The 12,088-nt window shown below is 35.1% G+C and overlaps 2 protein-coding genes and 1 non-coding gene across 4 annotated transcripts; 2 read left to right on the forward strand and 1 right to left on the reverse strand.

Annotated features, from left to right (window-relative positions):
* Nucleotides 1-184: 184 nt before the first annotated feature.
* On the reverse strand, nt 185-5,312 carry LOC103829376 (scarecrow-like protein 1). Of its 2 annotated transcripts, XM_033274950.1 has the most exons (3): nt 2,662-5,312; nt 1,840-2,011; nt 185-1,809 (listed from the first exon to the last, which is right to left on the reverse strand). In XM_033274950.1, exons 2-3 carry the CDS (start codon nt 1,999-2,001, stop codon nt 352-354), a joined length of 1,620 nt encoding a protein of 539 aa, XP_033130841.1. In that variant the 5' UTR covers nt 2,002-2,011; nt 2,662-5,312; the 3' UTR covers nt 185-351. The 2 variants fall into 2 exon arrangements, with proteins under 2 accessions (XP_033130841.1, XP_009103294.1); XM_009105046.3 differs by having other exon boundaries at nt 185-2,011; nt 2,662-5,308.
* Nucleotides 5,313-5,314: 2 nt separating this feature from the next.
* On the forward strand, nt 5,315-5,386 carry TRNAQ-UUG. Its single transcript has one exon. It is a non-coding gene; the product is annotated as a tRNA-Gln (tRNA).
* A 799-nt stretch (nt 5,387-6,185) lies between these two features.
* On the forward strand, nt 6,186-8,863 carry LOC103829377 (TOM1-like protein 3). Its single transcript, XM_009105047.3, has 10 exons — nt 6,186-6,442; nt 6,576-6,722; nt 6,795-6,873; nt 6,941-7,039; nt 7,116-7,229; nt 7,311-7,465; nt 7,538-7,619; nt 7,692-7,777; nt 7,863-8,054; nt 8,137-8,863. The coding sequence occupies exons 2-10, from the start codon at nt 6,613-6,615 to the stop codon at nt 8,657-8,659; spliced, it is 1,440 nt and encodes a 479-aa protein (XP_009103295.1). The 5' UTR covers nt 6,186-6,442; nt 6,576-6,612; the 3' UTR covers nt 8,660-8,863.
* The last annotated feature ends 3,225 nt before the right edge of the window (nt 8,864-12,088 follow it).

Here is a 12,088-nt window from a genome sequence, read left to right on the forward strand (position 1 = left end):
TAGGTCGAGCAAGGAAGCTACATATTTTATATAACACATGCATCTGAAACTGATCATGCGGGGAAACATAGCTGAGCCCTTGGAGAATTCATTGCAATTTCTTAAACTATCAGAAGAAGTTACAATAGATTCTTGATCATGAGCCACCTTTGATTAAGATTTATATTCACGGAAACAAGTCTACTTGTAAACAAAACTCTACTTTTATATAAAGAGAGGTGAAAACAAATAGCGTTAGCTAGGTTAGCTTCTCGGAATCAATAATACATAGAGATGACTTCTTGACCAGTTACAATATAACCAAAGATTGAAAACAAAACATAAACATTGTTTTTTATAGAACATATGTTTTCACCTCCAAGCTGAAGCAACGATTAAACTCTTATCCTCCCAGCAAAAAAGGAGCTCACCCATCTCCTCTTTAACCTTGTACTTACTGCAATACTCTTCCTTTATCAAGCTCTCTATACTCCTCGTCACTCTTGAACCCATTGGCCTCGAACTGAACCCCGCCATCATCATCCTCGCCCTCCATTTCCCAGCAACCTCGTACCTCTCAATCCGCTCTTCTCCTTCGCAAGCAACAACGTTGACAATATCTCTAGCGAGACACTGCCTCTCCACGTTCATCCTCTCTTGGCTCTCTCTCGGGAGCGTCACGTCAAGAGAATCAAAAACCGCAGAGTAGTACTCGTAAGCCTCCATGAATCTCGGGAAGAAAGGGCAAGTGTTTGTGTTCACGTCTTGCTCAACGACTGTGACAAGCTTCGGGTTCAACCCTTTGACCATGTGTAGCAGCTCGTCCCGCTGGTTAACTACCGTGACGCTCTCGTCAGGCATGTGGTGAAGCTGAAACGCAAAGTTGACGATCAAAGCCTCTCCTGGTTTGCAACCGAGTGCAGATGGAGAGACGATTAAAGAAGTCTTTGACGCTACTGCTTCGAACTTGAAGGATACTCCATGGTCTTTAGCGAGCTGCTCGAGTCTTAGGCCTATGATTCTCAACCCTCCTACTGATCTTTGTACTGATTCAGGGTCATCAACACCGGTTAGCCTCATGAGAGGACCCTTACCGGGAAGCTCAGCAATGGTTTTGATCAGCGTCATGTATTGGTTTCCTTGGTTTACATCAAAATCTATTATGTGAACTTCTTTTTCATCTCTGATTGATTCCACTATTGCACCGTTAGCAGCTAAGTATCCGAATTTGAAGCAAGGGCAGACCTCGAAGAGGACTTGCATAGCAGCTAGCCTCTCATCAGAAGGAGGCTCTTTGCATCTCAATGCCCTGTAGAGGAACTTCCCTGAAGCAGCCATTCTTGCGGCTAGACCTTCAACCATGTAAGCTGCTATTCTCTGAGAAGGGTCTCCTTGGATTGACACTATCTGTCTCAGCTCGTTTAGTAGTGACAATGCTTCCTCTGATTTGCCTTCTGATAAGGCAAGGGCACAAGAGATGAGCATTTTCTTTGGAGTTGTTGCTTGTGAGACCACTTCTTTGCTACTAGTGGAATGAGAGTTGGAATCTGCGGATGAGGAGTCTTTGTTTGAATGGTTTTGGTAAGACCATTCGTTGTCAATCTCCATCAGGTGATCTAGTCCCTCCATGATATTATCATCTTCATCGCTGAGGAGGGCTCTTTCAAGCTCTTGAATCTTTGATCTCATTTGTTCATCATCAAACTCCATGGAGGATCCAGGAACCAGTCTAGACTGATAAGGAAACGAGTCCAAAGAGCCAAATGAGCTAACCGAGGCCGCCCCAGAGGCAACAAGATGTTGTTCTGTTGGGGATTCGAGAAAGTAGCTTTGGCTTGGGTAAGAATCATGAGTCAGACAAGTGTTCTTGGACTTGTCTGGATCAAAGATTTCAACAGAAGTACCACCGCCACTGTTGTAACCATTCTCATTGAGCGAGTAAAGCTTCGGGTTCTTATATGCTGCAGCTGATGGCTCAGCTGAACTCACCAGTGACATGACTCTCGCAGTTTGTTCCACCATCCAACTTCAACTACAATATAATCACACACAGAAGAAAACATCAAGCCACTGAGATTCTGACAATAAAGGTGTGACAACCCGTCCCGTGGACCCCAGATTTCACAGCGCTGCAGCACACCGACCCTAACCCCTCACCGTGGGAGGAACAGCCTCCACATTCACCGGTAGATTATTGATGCGCTTGGCGTTACTCGAACCCAAGACCTCGCCATTTAACAACTCTCCACAAGACAAGCTGTCACCAATTAAACTGCAGGTCAATTGGTGTGACAGTTTGTCTTGTGGAGAGTTGTTAAAATGTGAGGTTTTGAGTTCGAGTAATGCCAAGCGCAGGTGGATGTGGAAGCAGTTCCTCCCACGGTGAGGGGTTAGGATCGGTGTGCTACAGCGCTGTGAAATCTGAGGTCCGCAGGACAGGTTGTCACAAAAGGTCAACCTTTGTTACTAATGCGTCATCATAGATAAACCAAACATGGAGTTTTATGATCCAAACACTAATAATTATGAATTTTTCTAACTCAATCCATGTAAAGTGTATTCCTTTTGATACCTATGCAATCCTCAAGACCATAACTGATTAACCAAGCAATCTGAGTATTAGGGACTGTGTTTTAAAGATGTATAATCAAAATCTAAAACCAAAAAGAAAAAGTCAATTACCAGGAGAGGTTCAAGAGCAGAAGGGTCTTCGATTCTGGAGATTTGATAAAGATTGAAGTCTGATATAATCGTTGCAAAAGCCAAAGGGAGAAAGAAAAAGTCTTAAAGGTTTGAACTTTAAGGGTCGTCTCTCTACTGTTTATACAGAAGAAGACAGAAATGATAAAAAAGGAACCGCCTTGTACTGGTTTGTCTCTGTGACTGTCGCCTTTGTTTTAAGATGTGTTCGACGAACGACTCGTCTGGTGTTTGGAAGTTTTAGTTGAAAAGAAATATATGGAATTATTGTAATGAAATTACTGTTAAATAGATTAAATATCTCATTGGCAAGATAATTAGCGGTTACGTGTCCATTTTGGTTTGATTTCTGTTGACTGTCACTTGGTTTTTTTTTTTTTGGTAATAATGGATTTTATGATATTTTTGTTTTGGCAATGAGACGAAAACATCTGACCGTTGGATATGGATGAGAACTATGACGAAGGTGCCTACCACAGTTTCCACTTTCCACTAATTGATATTTGATTTAAAAATATTCACGATTTCATGCTGTTTGTTGTTTAGTGCTGTTTTAGCGTGTTGATTTTGTTGAAAATATTCAAACGCTCTTTTTTTGCCTTTGTCAAACTTTTATCAAGTACTTTTGTAAACTTAGTGTTACCAGAAACTATACAATATTTTGATTCAAACTTCAAAGCTATTAGGTTTCGGTTTAATTAGTTTTGATTACATTCTCTTTCAACTCTAAATCCACAACATTAACATTGTGTTTGTCGGGAAAAAAAAACATTGTGTTTAAGTTATGTTATTTGCGAAGTATCTCTCTTTTTGGAATAGACACTATTGAGCCACTATTTACAGAAACGAATTTACTAGCAGCCTACAAGTAAACTGACTGTTTAACGCATACAAGCAATAATCGTTAATCGTTGATCAAAAAAAAAAGAAGAAGCAATGATCGTTAATCAGTGTGTAAAGAATCTAATCTCTGTTGGTTCATTTTTTACAACAGGAATAATTGTTTACTTTTAAATATGGTGAAACAACAGGAATAATGAATGTGTAAACGAATTTACTTCGCTAACTTCACACTCAAACGTGTATATTTCACCAAATGTTTTATTTACTTAACATTTGACAAAGATTGTTTATCACAACCTTATCCTCGCAATACCCTTGTTAGGAAGTCTTCTCTCTCTCAAGTTCCACTCTTATCCACTAATAAGCAACTTCTATTTTTATTTGATACCAAAAACGGCTTGCTTTCGAAAAAAAGATTTGAACCTTGACTTTCGATTTTATTTTAAAAGTATATACATTCGTTAATCATCTCAGCACGCTATTATACATTCACCAACTATATATACAGTTGAAATTCATATATGAAAGTTATACATCGCATTGAGTAAAGGAGCTTTCTTGTGCTATAATGTTACCATTGGAAATCAAATGGAAGTTTCTTTAAGCAAATGATGTTTATTAGCTAGTTGGCTGATGAATGACTTTTTTTTCTGTTGACAAAATATTCAGTGTGGATTGAATAATTTTACTCATTTATTTATTGTTTTAATTATACTGGACATCGAAGTTTAACAAGAGCTTGCTTTGGATTCAAGATCCTCAAGAAAAGGGAACCACCAAAGATCATTTGGAAAAGATGATTACCTTCGAGGAGTTTAACCGTTTGGTGAACTTGGATTCACAGTACGAGCTCGAAATTAAGTACTCGAATCTCATAAATGCTCTGGGGACAACAAAACCATGAGATAGTGATACTCAATAGCTACAATGGAAGCTAAGCTCTTTGTAATGTATCAACAATATTGTGTTTCTTTCCTTCCTTTAAACATATTCAATAAGGCTAATGTCAACTTATTCTAAGACCTACAGAAGAGTCTTGACATTTAAAAAAAAAACTCATAAAGTTCTGATCTAGTAGGAGGGCTTGTTCATGCTTCTCCGACAAACCAGAGAACTAATGTCACCAGCAATATTGTTCTGAGCATCTCTTGAAACACCAGCCAAGCCTTGTCTCCCAACTCTGATGATCCGAGAACAGAGATATAATTGCTAAGGGACAGCGTGTTACTGTCGATTTTGGTTTGTGTCCAAAACTTGAAATCTGAGATTGACATACCAGGGTGTAAGTGTTAAGCACTGTTCATTAATGCACCGTCTTACGTAAAAAATCTACCTTTAGGTGAATTCTTGTAGCTAATATTCGTTAATTTTGTTAAAAAGTATTTTAATTAGAACTCAAATGGTAGCCGCACCCGCGTATATACCGCATTGCCGCAATAATACTTAACTACATGAGCTGGACGTATGTAGATCCATAATAACTCCTGTTCCCAAAAAATCCATTAGAGGTCTTATTAGGCTATTAGCTGCTAGTATCACTGTCAACAAGACAAAAGCTTGTTTTCAAAAGACAATAAGAATCATGCAATTAATAAGACTATATTTTAAAGATAAAATTTTGGAAAATAATAAAATAGAAGCTTCAAATTAAAATAGACGTTCATTTCAATTTCGTTCTGGTTGTTTGCAAGTGATTATAAGGAAGACAGTCATAGTCATTTGCGAGTGTTTGAAAATTGTGTGACACACGTATTTCATTTGTGTTACGTAGATATCATCAGTTCAACAAAAGGGTTCTATGGTGTAGTGGTTAGCACTCTGGACTTTGAATCCAGTGACCTGGGTTCGACTCCCGGTAGGACCTTTATTTTTGTATGTCTAGCTCATTTTACATACATACTGAAGTCCAGTGAAGGGCACATTCTATCTATTTATACAATTCTGAGATAGTTACATTTGAGTTGACAAAAAAAAAAAGAGAGTTACATTTGCATCCATCTTACTCTTACCCAACCAAAGAAATTTTACAATCTGATGATCTTCAGTACATTTTAAGAGTAACTTTAACCTTCAACGCTAAATAGTCACAAAGAGTTCTTACAAAACATAGCAGTCACAACAAAAGAAACCTTCCTGATGCTGAGTTTGACAATGTGAATAGTCTGCAATAAGAAGTCTATTTACATCATTAGCCATACAAGAGAATGAGATCCTCTTCACATCTCCTCTAGATTTAGACATGAAAACCAGGAGGACAATTAATCTTGAAGTTGTTTAATTTCTACTAAGTCCTTTAAACGAAGTTATTTCCCCTCTAGATTCTTTGGTTTAACATCATATACATCGGTAATCAATTCCTTGCACTTACAAATCACAAAGGATCTAAACTTAATTATCATTACTTTGGTTATTAAAAGCCTAAAACTAATAAATCTACATACATCTTTGCCTTAAAAGAAACGTGTTTTGTTGTTAAAATAATTAAAAAAAAAAAGTTAGGATTCATGGTTCATGGAAGAAAAGTCAACATCGAAAATGAATTTAGATTCAGAATTTATGAATTTTATTTGGTGTATTAGTTGCTAATGATCATTACTTTCGACCTAAACTTTATTATATTTCATTTCAAGTACAAATTAATTGGAAATAAAAATCAAAGATTCTTTTTTAATTTCTGTCACCGCCCGTTACTTTATACAAAAGCCAAAACACAACAAAAGCTTGCATCTTTGCAAAACAAAAATAATAGAACAAAGAAGAAGAAGTCGCAATTTGATTAATGGACGGCTAAGGTTTGACGATGACCTGATACCATCACTCTAAAACTCCGATCGTGCTCTAACACAAAAGCTTTGATCATTCTCCAAGAATTGTTTTCATCGCGAGACGCACAGATCATTACAGAGTCTCCACAGACAAGGTAAAATCTCGCGATTAGATTACTTTCTTCTCAAGATTTCACTTGATCTGGTCTGATTACAAGTGAATTGTGATTTCATTTGAACTGGCTTGTTCTGTCTTAATGATGTTTATGTAATTGATGTTATCTTTAGGATCTGATTTTGAAAGAGCGAGATCTCTCCTGCAAAAATGGCGAATAACGGGGCGGCTTGTGCGGAGAGGGCTACAAATGATATGCTGATTGGTCCTGATTGGGCTATCAACATCGAACTCTGTGACATTATCAACTTGGATCCTAGGTAACAACATCCTTTGATGTCTTTAAACATCACATTGGGTTACTTACTAGCTACCTTGTTTTGTTTCTGTAGTCAAGCAAAAGAAGCTGTGAAGGTGCTTAAGAAACGGTTAGGAAGTAAAAACTCCAAAGTTCAGATTCTTGCTCTTTATGTAAGTCCTTTCTTCGCTCTCTTTTGTTTTTGTTCAGTTTTATTGTACTCATCCATGAATGGTTTAGGCATTGGAAACTCTTAGTAAGAACTGTGGAGAGAGCGTGTTCCAGCTTATTGTGGACCGTGGTATATTGCCTGATATGGTCAAAATAGTGAAGAAAAAGGTTCTTACTTACCATCTCCGCACTTGCTTGGTACCGTTGAATTCTATATAATCGAACTTGCTTACTACTTATGCAGCCGGACCTGAGTGTGAGGGAGAAGATACTTAGTTTATTAGATACATGGCAAGAAGCTTTTGGTGGGAGCGGCGGTAGATTCCCTCAGTATTACAATGCTTATAATGAACTCAGGGTATTTATAGCTTGAGCCTTTTTTATGTATATATGCAATTCTATTGTTCAAAGTTTTGATAATATGTTTTGAAAAATTTAGTCTGCTGGAGTTGAGTTCCCACCTCGAACGGAGAGCAGTGTACCCTTCTTTACTCCACCTCAGACTCAGCCCATTGTTGCTCAAGCCGTTGCTGCATCAGATGAAGATGCTGCTATACAGGCCTCTTTGCAAAGTGATGATGCTTCTTCACTCAGGTACTCTCTCTTGTTTGATAATAGCTAAATCCATATTCTGTGTCTCAAACATGTTTGTTTTTGTTCTGCCAGTGTGGAAGAGATTCAAAGCGCTCAGGGTTCAGTTGATATTTTGACAGACATGCTTGGTGCTCTTGATCCAAGCCATCCTGAGGTAAGGGTCTTCACATTGAGTAGCTTTTGTGTCTCTGTTGTTAAAGATTCACTGTTCTTGATGTTGTGACAGGGTTTAAAGGAAGAACTTATAGTTGATTTGGTCGAGCAATGCCGCACTTATCAAAGACGTGTGATGACTCTGGTCAACACTACTTCGTAAGGCTTCCTTCGTTTTCTTCCTCACCCTACTGTTCCTTGTTGATGGTAAGAGAGAGAGAGAGACTCATTTTCTTTTTTGTAGAGATGAGGAGCTTCTGTGTCAAGGATTAGCATTAAACGACAACTTGCAGCGTGTTCTTCAGCAACATGATGATAAAGCGAAAGGAAACTTTGTTCCTCCTGCAACAGCTCCCGCTCCAATACCTCTTGTTAGCATCAACCATGACGACGATGATGATGAGTCAGATGATGATTTTGCTCAGCTATCCCACAGGTAAATGCCCCCATCCTTTGCTTCATTTCATTTGAACCACTAAGACTTGGATTGTGAAAACTAATCGAACTCATGTCTGCAGGTCGAAAAGAGAGAGTGCACGAGTGAGTTTCAACCCTGTCCTTCCTCCTCCTCCACCTACAATGAGGCCAGTACACGTTGAATCTGGTGGTTCTATGGACTTCCTCAGTGGTGATGTCTACAAACCTCAAGCAACCTCTGAGATTTTAAAGCCTTCCCATTCATCAGATCGAGACTCTTCTGCTCCTATCTTCGATGAGCCAGCTCCCAGGAGCAAATCCCCTGAGCAGTTACCTCGTGCTCCATGGGATCCTGAAGGAACCAGGGTTTTTTCACCACCAATGTCTGTTAGAACCAAGCATAATAATAATGTTCCTCAACACTCAAGCAGTGGCTCTGATTCCTCTTACGATGATCTTGTGGGAAAGTCCCGGAATCTCTCTCTGAATCCAACCGCCTCTGCTGCTGCTGCTGCTACACCACCAAAGAAAGATGATAAGCCAGAGGATATCCTTTTCAAAGACTTGGTTGACTTTGCTAAAAACAGGAAGTCATCTTCTTCTTCTTCTTCCAAACCCTTTTGAGGCAGAGCTGCCCAGTTGTTGCTGTAGTAATAATAAATACTCCTTTTTACCATTCTTCTCTCTTCATTTGTGTTATTATTTTCTTTGATTGATGAACATGGAGGATTGAACACTTTATTTCTTTTTCTTTCAAATAAAAAAGTTATATATAGAGTTCTTTTATTGTAGAGAAACCTCATAATATATTGGTAAATCGTTTGTTAATACAGTCTCTCTGTAAATAGTACAATGATTCTGAAGTTTCTCTGCTTCTTTGGATGCATTAGACGCTGAGGAGTTCCCAAATAGGATAATCTTTGAAGATAAGATTTGTTGCTTTCGCTAAAGTTTAAAGAGTTTAATATAGCATCCTATAACCATAGAAATCGCAGAACATTTGTATACATAACGAAGTGAATCTTCCAAAACAGGTTGACTTTCTTTGTAATGATACGAGCATGATGACGTTTTGTGTAAATGAATATTGCTAGATAACATCACAAAGGTGAATTTGCTATGTTTTTTTGTATTCGTCGTGTGAATACTCGAGATTCCTTTATTATTCTATAGTAAGCATCAAGTTTCTCAACTCTTACTTGTCTACTTTGTTACTTAATTAACATCCAAATTGCACTGCATATCATAATGAGAAAAAGACCAAAATAGCACTAAATCAAGTTTTTGTTCCCAAATTAGCACTCAAGGTCAAAAGTCACAAAATAGCACTCAAGGGATGAGGTTTAGGGTTTAGAATTTAGGGTTTAGGTTTTAGAATTTAGGTTTTAGGGTTTAGAGTTGAAAAGTGAAGTTTTAGGGATAAGATTTCAAATTTTGAAAAATAAAAAAATTTAAATTTTTCAAAAGATAAAATGCTATTTTGGTCATTTTAGTTTTTGAGTGTTATTTTTGTGATAGAAACTTAGAAAAATGCTCTTTTAGAGATTTGCCCTATCATATATTCTACGTTGTCCACTTGTCATTATCATGTTATTAGGTTAATCTATAAGTTCGTTACAGCTTTTAACTAAATCTCAATAGTTTTAGCCGGCATCAGGCATTGTTAACTACTAAATCTCAAAATGTATATTCCTTTGTCACGTTTGATACACGTTTGTTGGAAATTTATCAAATAATTTTTTTTTTTTTGCAGAAACACCAAATTTTTACTGATTTTAATGAAACAACTTCAGCTATTTAATTTTAATAGTTTGTTTCTCTTCTTCTTTAGATTTTTTGTTCTTTTTAAGATGAAAATTAATGTACAAACTATGCTTGAAGAGTGATCAATGAGTGATTAAGATGGTATTTATTTTTTTATATAGATATTTTTATCTCAATAATATTAATCTGTTAGATACTTTTTGTTACGACTATATTCTCTATTTTTCAAAATGATTATTGAGAATTTAACTCTTACTTATGTTGATTTAGTTTTTTTTTATGATAATTTTGTTTCATTGGATTCAGGTGGCCTTATGAAATATGAATTTTAATCTTAACTCATATTTTAAAGAAACAAATTATCCTACTTAATTTTAATAGTTTCATATTTAACTTTTCCTTATTGGAGCTTTGATTTTGTTTGTTATCAGTTGAAAACATAAAAAACTATGCTTGATAAGTGGATAAACAAGTGATTGAAGAAGACATGTCATTTTCATATTTGATATATTGTCCAATAATGCTAATTTGTTATATTCTTTTCATTATGACTATATTCTTTATTTTTCCAATATGGTTGTTGAGCAAGTTAACTCATATTCATATCAATTTAGGTTATTTTTTATAGATAATTTCATTTTATTCAATTCACTTGGGAATATAACCCAAATCTTAGCACATACTTTAATGAAGCAACATTCCCTATTTACTTTCAATAATATCATCTTTAACTCTTCTTCAATAGATTTTTGTGTTTTAGTTTTTTGTTGAAAATGTAAAAATTAAGTTTTATAAGTGATAAATGAGTCGTTAAAGAAGATGTTTATTTTTCATATGAATATTTTTTTCTGGCTAATGTTAATTTTCTATATTAATTTAGTTCAAACTATATTATTGTTTTTTTCAAGAGACAATGTGTGGAATATCCCTAATTAAGGTTCAAATTTGCTGAATGCCCATAATTATGGATAACCCAAAAAGTAATAACTTTTTGACACTGTGCGGACAAAAATGCCTTTATGCTTTATCGAAAACAAGTAACTCTAGATCTATCAGCTAAATATTTATATAGCAGGTAACAATCTACATACCAACTAACATATCCGCTAATAATTTCAGTATCATCTAACAATCTATGTATCAAACAAATGTATCGACTAACAAATCATATATATCAGTTAATGAAACTATTAACAATTAATTACTTATCTATTAAATAGCTCCAAATCTATTTGTAACAGCTAACATTTCATGTATCGATTAAGAATCCATTAAAATCTAAATAATAGCAGGTAAGTAATAAAATATCTACTACTGTATATATTATCTAAAAGTTGATTGTGATTCGAAATTGGAAACATTGGAATTAAGGTGAGATAATAAGATTAGCATTATGGGTGTCAAAAGAATCAGAATAAAAAAATAAAGATTTGAGTTGAATTAGAAGATGATTTGAAGAATTTGTACGAGAGATAAAGAGATTAGAACATATAAAAAGGAGAATAGAGAGAGATAGAGATAAGGTATTATAATCATTAAAATATTAAAAATAAACAAGGTTATATGACAAATTACATGGGTTTCTGGGTGCATCTACGCCAATTACTCTTTTTTCAATATGGATGTTGAGAAAAATAACTCTTATATCGATTTAGGTTATTTTGTTGATAATTTTGTTTTATTGAATTCAGTTTGGTCTTATGAACCCACATCTTAATTGCTTCTTTAATGATACAATCTAACCTATTCAATTTTAATAATGTTGTCTTTAATACTTCTTCATTAGAGTTTTTTAGTTGAAAATGTAAAAACTATGTTTGATAAGTGATAAATGAATAACTGAAGAAGATGTTTATTTTTTTATATGGATATTTTTTTTCTAAAAAATGTTAATTTTTAGATTATTTTAGTTATAACTATATTCTTCACTTTTTAAATTGAGTGTTAGGAAAATAAACTTTTACTTAATTTTATTTTTATTTTTTTTTGCTGATAATTTTATTTTATTGGATTGAGTTGGTTCTTATGAATCTAAATCTTAATCCATATTAAAATGAAAGAATTAACTCTGTTACTTTTACAGTTTAAAATATTCTTCCGTAGAGTTTTGCTTTTCTTTGATTTTAGTTGATAATGTAAGAACTATCTTTGATAAGTGATATACATGTGGTTAACGAAGATGTTTATTTTTCATATGAATATTTATTTCCAAATAATATTTATTTGTTAGATTCTTTTGGTTATGACTGTGTTCTTCACTTTTCAATGTGGGTATTGGCCAATTAAATC

Source organism: Brassica rapa, chromosome A07 (genome assembly GCF_000309985.2).
Source record: "Brassica rapa cultivar Chiifu-401-42 chromosome A07, CAAS_Brap_v3.01, whole genome shotgun sequence".
NCBI lineage: Eukaryota > Viridiplantae > Streptophyta > Magnoliopsida > Brassicales > Brassicaceae > Brassica > Brassica rapa.